This window comes from Eptatretus burgeri, chromosome 5, assembly GCF_056783735.1.
Source record: "Eptatretus burgeri isolate ZD-2024b chromosome 5, Ebu_testis_v1, whole genome shotgun sequence".
Lineage (NCBI taxonomy): Eukaryota > Metazoa > Chordata > Myxini > Myxiniformes > Myxinidae > Eptatretus > Eptatretus burgeri.
The window spans coordinates 123,635,584-123,657,038 of record NC_140965.1 but is presented as its reverse complement, the minus strand read 5'-3'; the positions used below and the strand labels follow the sequence as shown (position 1 = coordinate 123,657,038).

Below are 21,455 nucleotides of genomic sequence, written 5' to 3'. Positions count from 1 at the left end.
CACCCAAATTCCATGTGCAAATGGTTTGGTTCAGTTTAACGTGTTGACATCTTTTAAGGTATGATACATTGAGTGGTTTCTTTCAGTTAAGTCTTCTATTCAACATCTCTTCTGTTTTAAGATTAGGAGTATATTCACTAATATACCAACTAATTTCATCAAAAACAAATTTATTCTGAGCACCAAAAGCATTAGCAACACAAAAAAGCAATCTATTTTCATTATCTTTCCTTTATAGTTGAAATCTAATTTTAAGTCCATACAGAACTTTTTCATCATCACAAAATCCAAATATTCCTTTAACAGGGATAATGCGGCTTTTGGACCATGCTGTTTATGTGCTCTTGGTATTCTGGCCCAAATGATTCAACAGGGGTAATGCGATTTTTGGGCCATGCTGTTGATGTGCCCTTGGCATTTTGGGCCAAATTATTTCACAAGGGTGAAGGGAGTTTTGGACCATGCTGTTGATGTGCCATTGGCAGGCTGGATCAAATGATTTACCAGGGGGTAAAGTGACTTTTGGATCATGCTGTGGATGTGCCATTGGGATGCTGAATCAAATGATTTAAGGGGGTTTGCCATTGTAAAACTATTACCTGTTTTTGCATTATCGTTATATTTTGCCTTTCTTTGACTATAACCGGGGTCTGCATTTGCTTCCTTTGCCATATCAGGAATAAAACCTTCGGCAGATCCCTTACCCATTCTATCGCTAAAGAAATATAGTGTAAATTTCATAATTTCAGATATAGCAGAGATATAATCAAATGCTTCAACTTCTTGTGTTGCAATATACAAACGAACACTATCAAACATTTTCCAGAATAAATCATTTACGAGGGTGGCATTTGTGTTATTCGCAGCCTTAGTGAATGTAAATTTACACAACAATAAACTATCAGCTAGATTCAAATAAGTTTGTTGATTATTCATTTCAAAACTTTTTGTTCCATTTGTATTCCAGTTTGTTCCAGTTATAGCATTTACGTTGAAGTAGTCTTCCTTTTTTGTGGAGTTTGAGATGAGAATGGTATCATCCAAATCATAGATACTATCAATTGCTTCCATACTTGTATTTATTTAGATAACAAAAAATGAAAATGAAACCCTGACCCTAATATTTGGATTTTTTGTTTCTTTCCTGGGGAGACAACTGAGTTTTGCCTTTCTTAATTTCTTTGATTGCTTGCTATTTATGCGATTCTTTTTAAGCATCTTTTATACTCTTTATAGCACCCACAATGTTTCCCACGGCCGAAGCGGTTGAGCCTATTAGGTCTTCATGTTAAAGAATTGTTGAACCTATTTAGAGTATCCATTAGAGTATCAATTATTCCACCTCCTTTATTTTCAAATTGATGTCCCACACCCCGTTGTCTCTCAGGTTATAGTATCCTCTACCAAGATACATACCTTCACTCTTATAGTATGGGGAAAGTAAAGGAACATCCCATCCCCTGTAATTTTTTTATATATTCCCAAATATTGTTTCGTCGCGATAAACATTGTATTTATTTATTGCAAAACTTCACGTAGGTGAAATCTGATGGATATAATTTCTCCATTGAAGGAAATCATATGATTATCTTCATCGGTTATCCTAAAATTTACTCTGTAGGAGCACCTTCTGAGCCAACGGCCATCCATATCTAGTGCCCAACTGTGTCTGCGGATGCCCTCCTGCAGTTGGGATACTTTGTTTTTTTTCGGAGGTTGGTGGCAGGAATTGCACTCCGGCCACCGCAAAACACAAGAAAAACGGAAAGAAAAGTGAAAACCCACTCCGTGAGAGTACCTACTGTGGAGCTGCCCTCGACAGGGCAGCTCACGGGATGACGGGATTGGGTAAAGCCTTCGGGACCCTCAATCTTTGATATGAGGAAAACCATGGGGTGACCTTCCTGGGTCAGATTGCAGTAGTGTGTGTTGGGGTGGTGCTGAGGTGCCAACCACCAAACGGCGGTCTCCTTGGGTTAACCTGAGGCATGGGTGGGTGCCTGGAAAGTCCTATCCCTAAGAGAGGATGGTCACCTGTCTCTGCTATCATCTGAGCTTCAGCATTTCGACATTGGTATTGCAGCACTCTCTGTGGTTCAGAGACTGGATTGCGGCAAGATCATGGCGGCTGTTTACAACTATTGGTCTGGTTGCTCTGATGGTTACCATGCCCAAGGAGTTGCTGTAGCTGTATCCAACAAGCTGACTCAAATGATAATTAAGGTAGCACCAGTCAGCGAGTGTATTATGAGACTAAGGATTCATCACTCCTTGGGTTTCATTTCCCTGGTCTCCGTATATGCTCCGACTGAGGCGAGTGATCTCACCGTGCAGGATGCATTCTATATCACACTGGAGTCGGTTGTTGATCAGTGCCCCAGGCGAGATACTCTTCTCGTTTTGGGGGATTTCCATGCATCGACTAGAACTGATAGGGATGGGTATGAGACAAGTGTCCCCATAGGTCTGGAACTGTGAACCAGAATAGCATTAAGTTCCTTGACTTTGCAAGAAGTCATGGACTTAGGGTGGCTGGTTCATGGTTTCAGAATCCACAGGTTCATCGCTGGACTTGGTATTCCAATGCTGGAGGTGTTGCAAAGGAGATTGACCATGTGCTCATTGATGGTCACTGGAGGAAGATCAGAAACTGCAGGGTCGACCGGAGTGCGCAGTTCGTAAATAGTGACCACACGCTTGTGTCAGCAACTCTGAAGTCGCAGCTAAAATCCAGGAGAATAGTACCATCGCAACCTCGGTTGGATGATGGCAAGCTCAAGGATGAGAGGTTAGCTGAGGAGTTTGCGAACAGGCGAGTGTGGATTTGGAGGGTCTGGGTGCTTTAGGGAATCCTGAAGAGTTCTGGAGTGCCTTCAAGACCACTATGCTTGATGTTTCCGTTGGATGTCCTGGAACTCTGTAGAGCGAAGAAAAAATTTGTCTCTCAAAGGACACCGGATACCATTGACCAGGGTCGCAGGGCCAGGTTTAATGGCAGAGCTGAGCTGTTCAGGGAGTTGAGTCATAAAACTGTTCATGCGATGAAGGTCGACAAGAAGGCCTGTGTGCGAGGAATCTGTGAGAGGGTAGAGCATCACCTGTGGTCAAGTGATTCTCGTCCTGCTTTCAGCAGAATTTGCGCATTGTGTTCCAAGAAGCCCCTCCCTCGGTGTACTGCAGTTAGAGCAGACGGTGGTGGGCTCTTGACAGAAGAGAAGTGAGGTGAAGAAGTGAAGGCCCGCTGGACTTTGTGGGAAAAAAAATAATTATATTAATGTACTCTCAATTATAATTGTTGCTGGTGCTTTATAAATTTTATTTTTACGCTATAGTCAAATTGGCTGTCAGTTTTGTTTCCCTTTACCCAAGAGTCTTTTGGCCTAAATATTGATAAAAGGAATGTCCTACTATGAAACAGGATGAACTGGATGACAACACTGCAACCTTTGCCATGATTATGTCATTTTCTCTTTCACCCAGTGGACGCGTATTGCAGTTTAAGTTATTTTGCCTCATGCTTATCAACTAACCCTGCAATTGAGTTGCCAAATGTCTCCCCTCCCATTCTTTGGAATGTCAAGGTGTGTATAAGAAGAATTGCCTTGGGCTTTTGTTTCAGTGAAGTCCATTTGAATGTTTCAGTCAAGCATTCAATGTTCTTCCTCCGTATATACGAAATTAAAGATTCCCCTTTGGTATTCTGATCCAACTTGTGGAAATTGAGTTATTTTCCATGACAATTGGTTACTTTGAGTGGCTATACCAGGCTGATCCACCAGCTTTTGAGTTGGATGTCAGGAATGTTAATATCCCGATTGCTGACCCTCCGAGCAACTGTGATCCACCTTCGTTTGTGGAAACACAGGCTGCGATGAACCGGTTGAAACTGTGTAAAGCTCCTGGGATATGTGGCATCCATGCTGAACTTCTCAAGGCTGGTGGAAATGCTGTACTCATGTCGTTGCATGCAGTACTGTGCTCTTCCTGGAACAAAGGATTCATCCGAACTGACTGGAAGAGGGGCCTTGTTGTCCTTCTCTGGAAAGGGAAGGGTGATCGCCAGCACTGCAACAACTACCGTGGGGTGATGCTGCTCTCAGTGCCGGGCAAGATCTTTGCTCGGATAATTCTTGATAGGGTTTGCCACCATTTGCTTCAGCACCAGTGCCCAGAGCAGTCACGCTTTATCCCAAAGAGGTCAACGATTGACTGCATCCTCGCCATTCTGATCCCCACCAAACGCAGATGGGAGTTTTGGCTCTGTTGTTGATCTCTGCAAAGCATTCGATTCAGTGAATCGGGATGCCCTCTGGAGGATTCTTGGTCTTCGTGGGTGCCACCAAAACTGATCAATCTGATGTCTGAACAATACTCTGGTGCTGAGAGTGCTGCGAGATGTCGTGATACCATCTCTGACTTATTTCTAGTTGATACTGGACTTTGTCGGCTGATGTGACCAGGCTGATCCATGTGTGCTGGATGTCGGGGCGTGTACTGGCCCCCACACTTTTCATCACTTGTATGGACTGAATTCTGGGGAGGATGTCAGAGACATCAAGCTGCAGTGCATCATGTGACTGATTTCACAGATGATGCAATCATCTTTGCAAAGACTCTGGATGTCCTTTTGGTGGCCCTTGACGTGCTGAATGAGGAGCCAGAGCCACTGGGATTACAGGTTTCCTGGGTCAAAACTAAGATCCAGGCTTTCAATGACATCTTGGATGCTGCTATCCTGTCTGTACCTGTTTGTGGTGAGGATATTGAGGTCACGGAGAGATTCACTGACCATCGCAGTGATATTCATATCTCTGTTGGCTGAGCCAGAGGTCAGTAGACATCTGGGTTGCACGTGGGGTGTCACGGATTCACTGGATCATGGGGTGTGGCGCTGTCGGTATCTGTGCAGGAGGACGAAAGTCCAAGTCTTCAGGCCCTTTGTTTTTCCAGTCTTGCTCTATGGATATGAGATGGACTTTGACCAGGGATCTGAGACGGAGACGTAATTCCTTTGGTTCCAGTTTTATTTGGAGAATCCTTTGTTATCGCTGCTCAGACTTTGCGTCCAATGAGTGGTTGCTGAGGGAGACTCAATGAAATTTGTTAACTGCATAGTCCGTGAGCGTCAGCTGCGGCTGTATGTACATGTGGCTGATTTTCGTGACGCTGATCCTGCTCACCAGATTATCTCAGCGATGGAGCCTCATGAGTGGAGGAGGCTAATGGGCCGACCATGTTCCCCGTGGTTGCAGCAGATTGATCAACATTTCAAGGAGATGGGGTTGGGCGACGCATTTGCCTGGTGGAGTGGGCGTAGTGACGTGCTGCTCTGATGCATGCTCCCATACCTGACCTGACCTGTTCATAGTTTTTCTTGACACAGGTAGATATACAAGATTTTTCATTTCCATTTTCAATTTATAACCAATTGGACTGGATTATGCACCAAATGAATATATTGTATTTGTTATTATTCTATCGTTTTTCAGCACCATCAATCAAATCACAGTGAATTAATACCGAATGTATACCTGAGGATATTTCAATGACATTATCAATGAAAAATGTTTCATTACTTTCAGTCTTTTTTGAGGAGAAACCCAATAACTCCAAATGAATTATAATCCATTGTGAAATCCACTTTGTAATTGTTTTTTTTAAGTGTAATAGTTGATTTTGAAGATGTTTTTGAATATCTATAACAATATTTTTGGTCCATCCCCTTGTTCTTTCATAAGGCGAGCAATTTCGGAAGATATTTGGTCAATCTCATCTGCTCTGGGTGAAACTGTTTTAGTTTTGTGTCTGCTTCCTGGGTTATAACTTGACTTAACATTTTTTTTTCCTGTGTTATTAAACAGGGTATTATAACTTTCCATAGACAATAAAGATGCTTCGTATTCTTTTGTGGGGTCAAGTGATAGTGGGTATGGGAATGAAGGTGTGTGATCACTCGTTGTGAAATTATAATTGTGCTTCTCATCTTATGTAACATGAGTTAAAATGTCGGTATTGACATTTAATTATTTTCATCTTCATTAACTGGTCTAAAATGGCTGATGCTTCATGAAAACAATTGTTGTTTCTATCCTTCTTACTTCCTCACAGCAATAAGTCTATTCACCAATTGTGATGGGTCATTTGGAAGAAAGCTAACATATTGAAAAGATATGCCTGAACCAAGCTTACTTAATGCATGTATAATATGTTTCTGCTTCTCATTCTTCATACTTTTACCAGCTACAGAAACTCCAGATTTCAAGTGAGTCTAGTAATTAAATAAATACTCTATCATCCTCATTTTCTGTTCAATGGTTCATCAAAATAACTTGAATCTTAAAGACCATCTTTTGTTCGAAGAAACATTAATCTGGGAGTTAGTTTAACACTTGGTCGATCAGAACTCAAGAACATCAATTCATCATGAAATATCAATACCTTTGCATTAACTAGATATAACTGTGCTGATTCTTCTGTTGATATGAAACCAGCTAATGTTTTGAATGTGTTGAATATTCATTGTTCTGAATATCCTTCACAATATATTCAGGAGGTTAATTTCCTTTCTCAGCTCTTGGAATAATCCTTCATAATCATCAATCTAATTCTCCGATATCTCCGAGTTCTTGCTCTGTCATTTGACGAAAATCTTTCAGCATTTTAAGTTTTTTAGGAGTATATTCTATCGTTGTAAGCCTGGTGTTGGCTTAGTGGTTAGGGTGGTGGCTTGGGATCCCAGGGTCCTGAGTTCAAGCCCCGTTGGCTGCTGAATTAACACCAGGGGGTTGACTCAGCCTGTCATCCTTCCGAGGTTGTCGAAATGAGTGCCAGTGTACTGGTCCCGGTGTATGCCCCGGTTAGAATAGGTATACCATATCCCTGTGTGTCGTAAGAGGCGACCAGGGTTGGCGTCAGGAAGTGCATCCGGCCATAAAACATTGCCTCAAGAAAAAGCCCAACCCCTGCACAGCAGGGAAAAATGGCTATAAAAACGGTCATTTTTATATTCTATCGTTGTAGAAACAGAGACCTTTGTCATCTTTTGATGAGGAATTTTTAAAAGCGGTTTAAAATTTTTTTTTTTTTTCTCGTTCATTCGCTTCTTCGCCCATTAGTTTTTGTCTGTTTCTTCTTTCTGTCTTCCTGTTGCTTTACAACTTTTGAAACTAACTTCTGATGTTCAGTAAACTTAGCTCTTTCATTTCCTTCCATTTTCTATATTTATTTTTTGAAAAATATTCTGTAGTATGCTATCTTGTTTGACCACAATATTGTCGTGTCCAGCGGGGTTTTAAACCAACCTGGACGGATGGCAAAGCTTCTCCCTTGAAGGCTACAACCGAGACTCGGAGATTAATGCACGCGCGTTAACGGGGCATAATGGCGGAGAGACATCCACCCAGGAGAAGCACAGCACAGTGGTACTGCACCAGGACAGCACACAGCTGCATTTTCTTGAAAGGAATACATTTAATGAAAATAAATGAATATTTACAACGGCCAATAATTCAGAAGATAATAACAATAATAATAAAGTAAATAAATGCTACAGTCGAGGTGCCTCTCACACAGACTCAAATACAGACAAAGGGGACACAAAACGAAAGGTAAAACATTCCCTTTTAACTATTCTTGTACTATGCTTGGCCCAGAGCTGATCCTTGTGGAACTGGAATCGAGGCGCTTCTCTCATCGCAGGACGAATGCACTCCAGGCAATCCGTGAACGGCACTCCACATCAAGGCTCAAAGCCCCAGTAAAATGGCTTTGTGTGCTCTAATCGTCCTCACCAACCCGATCAAGAGCAAAAAAAGGCGTGCGTCTTACTGCACTATGCGAGCCAAATCACCTCAACACAAATTCAATGGTCGTGTCATCCTCCTCGGCATGTGCTCAACCTCTGCTCTCGCCTCTTCAAACAATACACCTCGTGCCTCCACTCTGATCATGGCTCTCCACAAAATGCACAAGCCTACTGAGTCCGATGCCTCTCAAAATGTCCAGCCTACTTATCACGGCTCTCCCAAAATGTGCAAGCCGACTCCTTTTTCCTCTTAAAATGTGCAACCTGCCTTCCATTGACTTTAATCACGCCAATCTATATCCTCCGCCTCTGGGGCGTGGCCTGCTCGCACCAAACCTGGGAAGGCGGGGCTGCTCCAGCTCGGCACGCCTGCTTGTTCCTCCTCATGGTTTTGGTTATAAAAACGTGGGGAAAACACCGCACAGCCCCTCGTGTGGAGACACGTTAATACTTAAGCTCACAGGTTCCTTACTTACTCACATCAAGATCCCGCCTGCACGTCCACAGACCAAGCAATTCTCCACAATACTATATTCCCTATTAGATTCTTCCATCTACCCCCACAATCGTAACAATATATTTATATTTTCCAGTTGTGTGTTTCATATAATCCTCAAATTCCCTTTTACTACATAATGTTGAACAATTGTCTCTCCAAAAATTATTTGTATCAATTTAATTTAGCTTGTATAAGATAAAAGTATTAGCATTATTTCTTATTGAGTGAAGAGAGAGTTCCCATCATGTGCTGCCTTTTTGGCTGCTGGTTGCATCATTGGTTAGGGGCACGGCTATGCCGCTGATGCAGTGCCCCTATTACCAGTATACTGGTGCTCAGGCTGAGTCAACCCCTGGTGTTAATTCATTGGCATGGGGCTCAAACTCAGGACCACACAGGACCCGAGGATTCCAAGCCACCACCCTAACTGCAAAGCCAACACCAGGCTTTAAGAGAGAGTTGAAAGTATGATTGGCTAAGATAAATACAATTACAAGAAGAATGTCTCCCTCCAGTGCAGTAGCTATCCATAACTGTTTAGTTTCTCTATTTTACACGATCATCAAATATAATAAGGTTCTTTTTTTGATTTTTCCAAATCTTGGGGTGAAGGTATATCATTCGTATTATCACAAAGATTACAAGATACTGAAAGAGTGCTTTTCTTTTTACATTTTTGAGTCGAACAAAATAGTTGTATTACATCTCCATTGTTATAATTTCGTTTGTTTTGAAGTTTAAATTGATAATCTTGTTGCGGCCATGGCTACCGAGACACCAGCTTGTCACTCAGGGGGATTAATCCCCGGTTGTCATCGGTCGAGCCGGACCTGAGGCCACCGCTCACAATTAACGTTGTCGTACGGTGGGTTGCTTTAGAACCACGAACGCCGCCCAGTTAACCACGAGTTCCAGTGTCCACCGTCTAATTATTCCGTTTAACTTGAGGTCATGTGGTTAGCTGAGCAGGGAGCGCGCCCTCGGCAAAACACCAATGTTAACTTCATTAGATTTTAATTAGGGCGGCCGGGCCTTTTAACCGCTGGTGCCTGCCGACTATTTTTGGTCAAATCTGTGGTAATTACCTTCCATTCTATCTCGGTTAGGACAATGCCAGACCAATGGAAGGAAAGGACAAATACAGACAGGTTGAAAATCGACAAATGATTTATTAATGATAAAATAAATAAATGGTAAGAACTTTTTATTGTACGAGGTAAATGAAAATAAATTTCAATGCAAAATCAATCAAAATCTCAGGAAAGAGACAAAGAGCAGATGATTATCGGAGATTGACTAACTTACAGCTAAACACAGACATGGGTACCCAACAGATCATTTGGGAGGGGGGGGGGAAGAATCGTCTCGCTCACCAGAAAGTAGTCGTCCGTGAAGTGAAAACGTCCTGAAATGTGTGCGTGCGTGTCACATCCGTCGCCAGCACCCAGCCTTGCCGTGCACCCTCTCGCGAACAGCCCTGAATGCCAGTTCACGTTTGGAGAGCACCGAGATCGTCTGTCGCAGGTTTAGACCCTGGTGTTGTTGGTGACCGACCCATGCCTCACTTGTTGGTGGCGCTGCTCACACCCACACATGCAACACACGCTCGCTTCCTTCTCCTCTTCTGCGTGCTTACACCCGCTTCTTGCTCGCTTCTCAAGCTTACTTCTCGTTCTCTTCTCACTCCCTGGCTTTTTCTCACCCCGCTTTCTTTCGCCCCACTTTCTTTCACCTCCGCTTTTCTCTCGCTTCGCTTTCTTTCGCCTCTGCTTTCCTTTCGCCTCAGAATGTACCTCTATTTGCTTTATATCTGTGGGCCATCTCCGCAGGCGCATTGTCCGCCCCAAGCTCACCCCGCCCCACTTGCGCACGGTTACCATGATGACCCGTGCGCTCTCAAAAAAGGTGGGCGTAGGAGCTGGCGAAATAATGTTGCTGAGGGGAATGAGGGCGGGCTTCAGAGCTCACGAAAGAACGTTGCTGAGGAAATATAAGGGCGGGCTTCAGAGCTCGTGAAAGAAATGTGTGTAAACGTGTCTGTCGCAAAGAAAAAAGCTTCCCACAAGAGAGGGTATCTATTTAAGATGCCTTTAGACATGGGGATGGGGCTAATCTGAACATGCATTTAAGGAAATAACAGTCTGAGGACCTGGATGTGTGGATGCATTCATCAGACCGGATTCTGAAATTGTAACACGATCATCTTTTTGAAGACCCCGCATTAAAACCTTGTGAGAACAATTGATACTCAGGTTCAAAACTTGACTTTGTGAAAATTATTAACGTCTCATAATCCAAAAAGGTTGGAGAAGGCAGCATCTTTTAGAGTAAACAAGCTTTTCTTCATCCGCTTGAACCAACTATTAGACATTTTTATGAATTTGGTATATTTTCGTAGTTGTTAAATTTTATCTTACTTTCTCAGGTAAAAAATCATTCATTTATATATTTGGAAAATAAATCAGCTAATTTTTTGCAAGTTTTATTTGGGACTTTATGGTGTATGCAAAGTTCAGGTTTGATTTCTGAATAATCCATTATTTTATTTATATAATATCTTGTGTTGATGAATTTGTATTCTGACAGACATTTCTGAATGCTTCAAATACATCAGCAAATAACAAAACATCAGTCTTAAGATACAAGTCATGATATTCACCAAGATTTTTCATGTTAAAATTTCCCAGATATTTTGTGCATGTTGATCTTCTTCATCGCTAATATGAGTTTTATTCAGCTCATTGTGGAAGCTTTCCCTTGAAGGGAGTTGTTTCCTCAAATCTTCCAAAGTTGGCCACATCGTCATATGGATAAACATCTTTTCATAAGTGCTCAACTGTGCTAACTTCAGCTGACACTAGGTTTGTTTCTTCTTCATTTAGGAAATGATTTTGGGGATTTGGATATGCTTTAAGACTTGATCCTAATGTGGATAAATTATTTGGCATACATTTGCATAAATCTAGAAATCTAATTCTAATCATTTTTTTTCAATCTCTTTCTAATCATTTTACAAACTTACGATGTTTGCTTCTTGCATCTTACGATGTTTGTTTCTTCCCCTCCACTGCCAATCTCTGGCACTCTTTACCTTCTCATGTCTTCCCAAACACTTATGACATTTCCCTTTTCAAAAAGCAGAATTTTTACTTTCTCAAAAACTCTTCGTCTATTCTCTATTTTCTTATTTTACAATTCATGTAGTTATTTTAATTAAGGCTTGGCCTTGATGTAGAGGGTATTTATTTAAGGCTTGGCCTTGGAGGAAAGGACATCAGAAGCGACTATTCAATCCTTGCGTGCAGCCTTCAACATTAAAAAAAAACAAGCTCTTGAGGGGTATCTTCTCCTCTGTACATTTCTAATTTATTATATTGGTCTCCAACAGATGATTTGATATAATAACAGAACCCACAAGGAGTATGCTTTTGATATGGCTTGGTGTAGGATTGATTTGAATTTGGAGATGTAGTGTCTATCTTTTTGAGAATGCTTTCAAAGTCAGCACATATCACAAACGGATGCTTTATGGATTTATTTATATCATTGAAATATACCACTGAACCCACTTTTGGCATATTGATTACAGTTGATTTGTGGTTTGAGCAGTATATTGAATGTTGTTCTAATCTTTTTTTTGTGTGAAAGAAGTTGAGACATTGCGTACAGGGATATGTCTTTTTAGTTTGATTGTGTGCTTGAGAAGTCGACAATCTTGATAAATTTTTGATGGAAGCATAATGTGAATTTTCCTCTGAACTATAGAACAAAAGATCAATGTGCATTTCATCATTTTTAGAGTTATTTGAAATGATGAATATTTGATCTTTGTTTGTATCTGTTAGTCCATACACATTAATAGAGAGATTGTTCATTTTCTCAAAGTTAGAGATATCCTTTAACTTCAATGGAAATTCTAATCCTTTAACATTTAAAGTATTTTCATATTTTTTATAACGCCATATTCGTTCTGGTTACCATTGTGGGAAGTGTAAATGAGCAAGAACAGCCCAGAGGAAGCATTTGTTGTCATTGTTTTGAACATAACCAACTGCTTTTTAAAGTTTTGTTACTCTTGGCAAATGAATATAGGAAGAAGATTCAAGAGGATCCAATTTCAAGATGTGTGTATCTAAGAAAATGATTTTCCCAATGTGAAACCCACTTCCTTCTGTGTTACCATCAACATCTATTTCATACCTTTGAAGTTTATCATAAACATTACAATCGTGGAAATGAAGAAATGAATTAAGGGTTTGTTCTCATTTAAGGTGTTTCTTCTTTAAACTCGTTTCCTTCATTGTCTTCTTTTGTCAAATATAATTTTACTCCCATATAGAATTTAATGGTATTAAATTCCCCCAGGCCCTTGTAAATGAAAAGTTTCAACAACCGAACGAACTTTCACAATTGCTTCAGCTACCGATTTTGGTTCTGGCTCTTTAAACCGAAAAATTCTTATTTTATTATGATCTTTAAATGCCCCATCAGTTTTTTCAATAACAAACCCAGCTGTATATTCTAAGTTTTTCTTTTTGTGTTTGCATAATTGAAGATGTCTCTTATAACTCTGTTTCAACAAGTCCTTTGAGCATATATCACAATGTTGTTTTTCTTGCTCTACTTGTTGGATTAGTTGAAATATATTGATTGTGTGTTTGTATGATTGTAAGTGTTTGTTATAATATTTGTAGTCCTTATTGCAAACATCACAATGTGTTATACTCACCATACTTATATTGTTGCGGGGCTCAGTATCGGCTGCGAGCACGACCGCTAGATGGAGCCATAGAGTCGACTCCGCCGATCACCCGGAATTTAGATCATACCTTTTTAGAAAACTCCAAAAACTACTGGTCTCTTACCGGACCATGAAGCATCAATATTTCTGCCATGTGGTACAGGGTTATTTGCCAATTTTCAAAATACCTACATTTCCACGTGGCGATTTACTGAGTCTCCACACCCTCGACGGCACCCGTACGGAACGAGCCGCTGAGCGTACTCGAACCGCGTGTGACCCGAGCGGTTGATCGCTGAGATCCGTCGGTCCAAAAGTCCCATTACAGCGGCAACAGCCTGGCTAATTTTCCAACACGCAGCACGCTAAGCCAATGGAGGAAAGGACACAAACGAGCGGATACATTTCACAAATGGGGCTGTTTATTTTAACAATAGGCAGGGAGGGGAACACAGAAGAGCAGAGTTATCCGAATAGTAATAAGCATGTATGTACAGCAAGGCACTTAACAATTCATTACTTACTATACTGGCGCCACAAACACAAATACGCACACACCCAAAAGAATCGGACCAAATAGTCTTTGTTGAGGCCTCCAGCTCGGATGGAAAGGACAAGCTGAAGACCAGACTCTGCCTCGGACCTGTCCACCTCGTGTGGTCTTCACGTTGAGTCGGCCTGGGCCCCAACGAGAGGCGAGCCGAACCCAGACACCAGCAAACCGCGATCAGCCTCCTCAGCTCCGCGCTCGTCCTGGCAGTCAAAACCTCTCCTCCATATCCCTCCGAGAGACGGTGCTCACCCTTGCGGCTCTGGTGGTGGATCGTGTCTCTGAAGCCCAAGCTCTTGATCATCAGGAGGAGGAGGAGGAGGAAGAAGATGCACTCGCAGGAGGAGGATGAAGAAGACACTCTCTGCGAGGATTCTCTATTCCTTTTTGTCCTCTCCGGCACGCTCGCTCAGGCGTGATTCGTTCTCGACGTGGCTCACTCAGGCGTGATTCGTTCTCAGGCGTGGCTCACTCAGGAATGGATCATTCTCGGGTGGGGCTCGCTCAGGCATGATTCATTCTCGGGCGCAGATTGACCGTTTCCCTACTTGCCCCCCCAACCCCCAAGCGAATCGGTGGGTGAGAGCATGACCTTTCCCCTAGTGAGAATGCTGGAAGCAGAGGGTTTCTTGGGCACGGCTCGACCTTTCCTCTACTGGGCACCCCGCTAAGTGAATCGGTGGGTGGGGGCATGACCCTTCCCCTAGTGAGCACGCAGAGAATGCCGGGAGCAGATGGTTTCTCATCATTGTTTTATTCGGAGCTGGAGTGGTCCGCAGCTGTTGTTGTTGTAGTTCATGTTGGTGGAAAAATGTAAAAGAAAAACCCTAACTGTCAAAATAACTCCACAGCGCATGAACATTTAATTACCCATTAGACAAGGGATGGGAGGCTATCTATCCACATTCACTTATCGATATAACTGAGCTATAGGACCTGAATCTTGTGTGCTCATGGCTTCCAGATTCACAACAATATAACAAATGAGACGATTTTTCTAGGACCTATTTATATGTATACTCTTGTGTTTAAAATAAAATTTTATTGGTGAAATCTTTTACTGATTATTTGGAAGATTATATTTTAAGCACAAAAGTATCAATGTCAGCAAGAGATGATTTTTCTCAGACCTATTTAAATATATACTCGTGTCTAAAATAAAATTTTCTTGTCGAAATCTCTTTCTTATTTATCGATACTTTTGTCTTTAAAATAAAATCTTCTTGGTGAAATCTCTTGCTGATTTATGTATGATATTTTTGTGTTTAAAATAAAATGTTTGTTCGTATTTACAAATGGATTCAAAAAAAGCTACCAATAAATATTTGTTAGGTTTGTAGTATATTAAAACACTTTCTTTTCTTATATCTGTCATCACCATCGAGAATGTTGATAAATAATAGTATTACGGATTTCAGAATCCGGTCTGATGAATGCATCCACACATACAGGTCCTCAGACAGTTATTTCCTTAAATGCATGTTCAGATTAGCCCCATCCCCATGTCTAATGGGATTTTAAATGTGATGCGTTGAGAAGGGTAAAGAATAGATCCCCTCTCTTATGGGAAGCTTTTTTTCTTTACGACAGACACATTTATGCACATATTTCTTTCGCGAGCACTGAACCCGCCTTATTTTTCCTCAGCAACGTTTATGCACATATCTGTTTCGCGAGCGCCGACGCCCACCCTTTTTCAAGCGCACGGGTTGTCATGGTAATGGTGCGCAAGTGAGGTGGCGTGAGCTTGGGGGGACTCTGCGCCCGCCGAGACCGGCCACAGATATAAAAAAAATAATTGGAGGTCCATACAGAAGGAGAAGAAAGCGAGAGAGGAAGCGCGAAAAGAGAAGCGAGCAAGAAGCGGGCAAGCGAGCCAAAAAGAAAGCGAGAGTTGAAGTGCGTGAGAGAAAGAAAGCGAGAGTTGAAGCGAGCCAGAGAGGAAGCACACAAGCGAGGAAGCGTGCGAGCGCGCAAGTAAGAAAGCGAGCATGTGGGTGTCTGACCAGTGCCAACAACGAGACAATTTGTCCTTCCCAGTGCTTGAGCAAGCGAGCATGTGGTGCGCGTGTGGGTGAGAGCAGCGCCAACAACGAGTGAGGCACGTGTCGGTCACAATGAGTGAGGCGCAGGTCAGTCACCAATGGACTGTGTGGGTCACTGGACGTCACCAGTTTCGTGAAGTGTGAGAAGATGCCCGTGTCACAGCACCAGGGTCTAAACCCCCGACAGACGATCTCGGTGCCCCCCCCCCCCAGATGTCGACTGCCATCCAAGGCTGTTGGCAAGTGGGTGCACGTCAAGGCTGGGTGCTGGTGACGGATGGGACACGCACACACACATTTCAGGATGTTTTCACTTCATGGACGTCTTCTCTCTGGTGAGAGAGACGACTCCTATCCCCCCACCCCCCCCCCCCAAATGAACTGCTGAGTACCCTTGTCCGTGTTTAGTTGTAAGTCAACCTTTGATAAGCATCTGCTCTCTGTCTCTTTCCTGTCATTTTGATTGATTTTGCCTGAGTAATTATTCATTTCGATTGCTTTGGAATTTATTCATTTATTTACCTCAGAAAATAAAAAGTTCTTTTAATTTATTTATTTTCTCATTAATAAATTATATATTGACTTCCAACCTGTCCGTGTTTGTCCTTTCCTTCCATTGGTCTGGCATTGTCCGAACCTAGATAGACTGGGAGGTAGTTACCACAGATTTCACCAAAAATAGTCGGCACGCGGTTAAAACGCTCGGCCGCCCTAATTAAGATCTAATCAAGATAAGATTGGTGCTTTGCCAAGGGCGTGCTCCCCACTCAGGGAACCACGTGACCTCTAATGAAATGGCATAATTAGACGGTGGACTCTGGAACTCGTGGTTAACTGGGTGGTGGTCATGGTTCGAAAACAAACCACTGTACCACAACGTTAATTGTGAGTGGTGGCCCCAGGTCCGGCTCTTCCGAGGACAAACGGGGATTAATCCCCCCTGAGTGACAAGCTGGTGTCTTGGTTCCCGTGGCCACAACAATATGTTGGGGTTTAGTTCTTGGGCTAAATATCTTTTTTGAGTTGAGACAAAATGATAAACTTCCCTCATCGTTCTTCTCTGAGCTCCTGAACAACATGTCATTTCAAAATTATCGTCAATTATTTTTTCCATTGTTTTCTTGACATCCATTAAATATTTTTAAACCCCTCAGTCTGTGTGCTTTATTTACGGTTGTCTTGGTTATTCCTTCGATGAAACTTTTTTGATGCTGTCCACATTCATTGTATTTCCCATTTAAATACCAAGATTGTGATTTTTCTCCACTCTTTGGTTTGGTTTTAGCTTGGCTCGATACTTTTCCAGAATTTTGAGGTCATTTATGTTGAAGTAATTTTGCTAAAACTGATTTTTTTATGGATGCAATATCTGAAATACATCGTTTTAAATATAAAGTGTATTATTCATAGCACAAGGGAGTATGATCTCTGTTCAAATTGGGGTATAAATAGGTAAGAGAAAGAGGGTGGAGTGTGGGTGGTGAGGAGTGGGGCATAAAATAAAGTGTGGTTGGGGGGAGGGGGGGTCAAAAAATCAAAGGTTTTTGATGCATCGTCGAGACTCATGGAAGAGTTTCATCCCAGAAACAATTTAATGTGAATAAGCTGGTGCAGGATGAGTGGAGGAGAAGGAGAAGTGCCAGAAGAGATCTGTTTGTGAGAAAAAATTCACTCCTTTTTATTGACAGGGTCAAATCTTTTTTCCGTGAGTTAACATTAGAGTCAATGGGAGGAATGGGACAGTCCCAGATCCAACAAAATTCCCCTACTTGCATGTGTGTGTGAGATTTGTGTGTGACATCTCTTCCATGAGCCTTAGAAACTTTAGAAAGAAAAAAAATGAAAATGTTCCACTCACTAAGACCATTTGTTGCAGACCAGAACAAGATCCAGAGAAAGGCCCGGATGGGATTCTTGGAGGGAGGTGCAAGTGGCCGGTTGACATGCCATCTTGGAGAAGCAGGAAGTGAGAGTGCACGTTGGTAGTCAGAAACAGAAAGGGAACATTACGTGTCCAAAAGGAACATTTTCTATAATGAATGGTGAATGCTAGTTATTTTTTCAAATTTTAAAATGATTATCTTTTGCAAAAGCATTCACAATTTAATATCATTCATGCCGACTTTACCATTTTTATGAATGCAATCTTGTTTATTGCCCTAACTCGAGAAGAGGGTGTTGCATTTGGGTCAGTTTGGTTGTTTGTCTGTCTGTCCACACAGAACTTGAGTATGTGTATTCACTTTAATTAAATGAGATGCTTTAAGACCACGAAGATTCTTAAGACCCCCAAAGACCCTTTAGACCCCTAAAACACTGTAGAGCTTTTTGAACCCAAAGACACTTTGAGACCCTGAAGACACTTTTGAATCCTAACACCGCTTAAGACCCTTTTGAACCCTTATACTCTTTAAGACCCCTAAAACCATTTAAGATCCCTAAGACTTTCTGGACTCTTTAACCCAAGTCCTACCAAAATATTTTACAACCTAATCTTACCAACTGAGGTCTTTTTGGACCCCAAATCAAAAACCATTCAATTTCACTAAATCTGCCAAAGTTTCACATCAATGACTAAACATGGTGTTTTATTGATAAAGTCAACAAACATAACAAATATAAAATCGAAAATTAACCAACAAACTGGGGACTTTTATGATCCCAACTCAGGATCACTAAATTTCATTCAATCTGTTGAAGTTTCACATCAATGTGGAAACATAATTATTTTGATTGGAGGATGTTTTAGTGATAAAGTAAACAAACACAAACACATTAATAATAAAAAAAATTGGAGGACTTGCTTGATATAAATACCATATGAAGTTATCATATATGCAAAAAAATTCAACAAAAACAATTGGGGTTTTTTTGGACCCCAGAAAGGATTTGCTTGCAACTCTGTGCAGCAATGTGGGATCTTAAAACATCATATGTATTTATTACCGGCTCATATTCAGTCGGTAAACAAACTAATAAAACATGAAATACATTGTTAAACTGATGTATAAATAATACATCAAAATGTCCTGCATGCTTGGGGTCCAAAAATACCGAGCTGTTGGTCGGACTCGGGTTAAGACCCTTTTTAGGCTCACACCTTTTAGACCTCCAAGGCTCCTTAATACCTGTTCGACCCCATAACACCATTTAAGACCACAAAGACCCTTTTAGACCCCTTAAGACACCTAAGATGCTTTGGATCCGTAAAACTCTTTTGAAATCCCTAAGACCCTTTAGACCCCGAAGACCTTGTATACCCCACAGACTCTGTTACACCCTTTAGACCTATAAGAACCTTGAGGTCCTCTTAGACCCTTTAGAACCTTGAAGACCCTTAGATTCCTTTCTACCCTTTAGACTCTCACACCTTTTAGACCTTTTAATACCTTGTAGACCCCTTTGACTTTTAGACCAATTTTAGATGTTTTAAGACCCTTCAGCCCCCCTTCAGACAATTTTGACCTTTTCAAATCTTTTCACCTTTCGACCTTCAGATTTTTCAGACCATTTGACCTTTACAACTTTTCAAACCTTTAACCTTTACAGATTTGCAACTAGACTATTTAGACCTTTCATTTGCAATAAATGACCTTTCATTTAGCGCATCCTTCCATTTATTTGTCACACAAACCACATCACACAAAACAAGTCCTGGCGAGGATCTGCCACCTCTGATTGCTCTTTCTTGTTTTCTTTGAAATTGTGATGGGAAACATGAAGTCTGAGAATTGTCAGAAACACACAAGTCGTGCAGGTGCATCATTATCCTTTCCAGTGCACATATGAATCATATACAAGTTTTATGATTTCTAATAATTTGTGTGTGAAGTATAATAATTGTGTATGAAAGTTATATGAATTTGTAGGATTTTCTTTACATGACATCTCCCCAATGATTTTATCAATCTATTGTACAATCTCGGGAAAATATGTCATGTAGTTCAGACATTTAATAAATTTACTTCAAAATGGTGAGAGTGGTTCATTTAACCCAGAATGAAGCATAAAAAGTTTGTTTTACATGTTACACAATCATCCAATAACATGGATAATTGAAATTGATTTGGTATGTTTTCAAGTGCCAATTCGTTTATTACTTACGAAATCAAAGATTCACAAGTACAGGGCAATTTATGTGTTTGTTTATTTTTATTCAAGAATCCTAAATAATTCCCATACACCAAAAACTATATCCGTTACGAACCTAATATTTTGCGAAATATAGCCTTACATTACAGAAAGACGTGACTGATCCTGAGAGCTATCAGGTATCACATGATTTATCACATGACCTGGCAGTGACGTTTAACCGTTTTCACTCAGTCTCGCCATGGCTCTTACTGTGGAAGAACGCGTGTTTCTCTTCAAACATTGCATCAAGAATGCATCCTTTAGGAATGTCAAATTGCATTTAAAAGTCGCTTTCGTGGTCAGACGAAGCCTTCAAAATCAGGGATATGGAAACTGGTGAAGCATTTCAGAGAAACAGGCTGCGTGAAAGTTAAATAGCACATGCGCCAACCAAGTGTTGTGACGCCAGAGAAAGTGGATGAAATGCAGGAAAGAATGGAAGCAAGCCCGAAGAAATCTCTGAGATGTTTATCACAACAAGCTCATTGTTCATTTTCCAGTGCAAATAAGGTTGTCAAGACACAAACTTTATCCCTACAAAATTCATGCAGTGCATCAGTTACTGGAGCCAGGTAAAGAGAAACATGTCGCCAGCTGTGAGTAGATCCAGAGAATGGTAAGAGAATAAGACAATGTTTTGAATGTCATGTTTTTTTTTATAGACGAAGCATGGTTTCATCCTTCTGGACATGGAAATTCACAAAACACTTGTTGATGGCTAAGTGAACAACCTTATGTAATGCATGAAAGGCCATTGCATTCTGTAAAAATTAGCCTTGCTTGTAACTCTCTAAGTCAGCAAAGAATTATTGGCCCAATTTTCTTCTCAGAAGCAGTAAACTCAGAAGGTTACATCAACATAATCCATGAATTTCGTGGGCACCTTACAGAAGACAAAATCAACCAAGGATGGTTTTAGTAAGATGGTGCCACAAGTCACACTTCATGATACAGCATGAACGAACTTAGGCTACTCTTTGGTGATCGTGTCATGTCCAAGTCATTATGGCTACCTCGATCCCCAGATCTTACATCGCCAGATTAGTTTTTGTGAGGATATTTGAAGGATATGGTGTGAGACACCACAAATCCACGATATTTTCGTGAATTAAAAGCAATAATCAGTGACACGAGCAGCAATATTCCCCAAGAAATGCCACACCCTGTGTCGGACGGAGAGCATGCTACGAAGAATGAATTTGTGCCTGAAAATGGTGGTGGACACTTTCAGGACTTCATTTAAAGGTAATCAATTGTGTGGATCACATCATGTCTTTCTGTAACATGAGGCTACATTTACACAAAATATTAGGTTCCTAAGGCCTCAGTCACATTTGCTCTACGGCGAGGATATGGCGGCCATACGCCCTCTGAATTGACAGAAACGTGCGGCGGCCGCAGAATTTCTGTGGTGGCCTCAGGGTGGCCCTACGCCGTTTGCCTATATTTTACAGGCCGTAGGGTCGCCATGGAATTAAATCGCGGAGTTATAACTTTTTTTCATTTCTACGCTCGCCGTAGCAATTCGACAAGCCAAGCAATGACGTAGATGTGTTCCACGTCGACCTACGTAGGGCGTACGGTGGGCCTGCGTTATTCGTGCGGCTGCCGTAAGCTCTTCTCAATGAAAAATGCATTTTCTCAACCCCCCAAAAATTATGGCGGCCGCACTATTTCCACGG

The 21,455-nt window shown here is 41.4% G+C and overlaps 1 protein-coding gene across 6 annotated transcripts in view; it reads left to right on the top strand.

Moving 5' to 3' along the window:
* The window catches only part of BICC1 (BicC family RNA binding protein 1), a 360,705-nt gene extending 341,088 nt beyond the window's left edge, over positions 1-19,617 (top strand). For all 6 annotated transcript variants that reach the window (XM_085883538.1, XM_085883536.1, XM_085883537.1 and 3 more), the window contains one exon: positions 17,516-19,617. In XM_085883538.1, coding sequence (XP_085739664.1) covers positions 17,516-17,625 — 110 coding nt within the window. In that variant the 3' untranslated portion in view covers positions 17,626-19,617. The remainder of the gene's footprint in view (positions 1-17,515) is intronic.
* Positions 19,618-21,455: the final 1,838 nt, after the last annotated feature.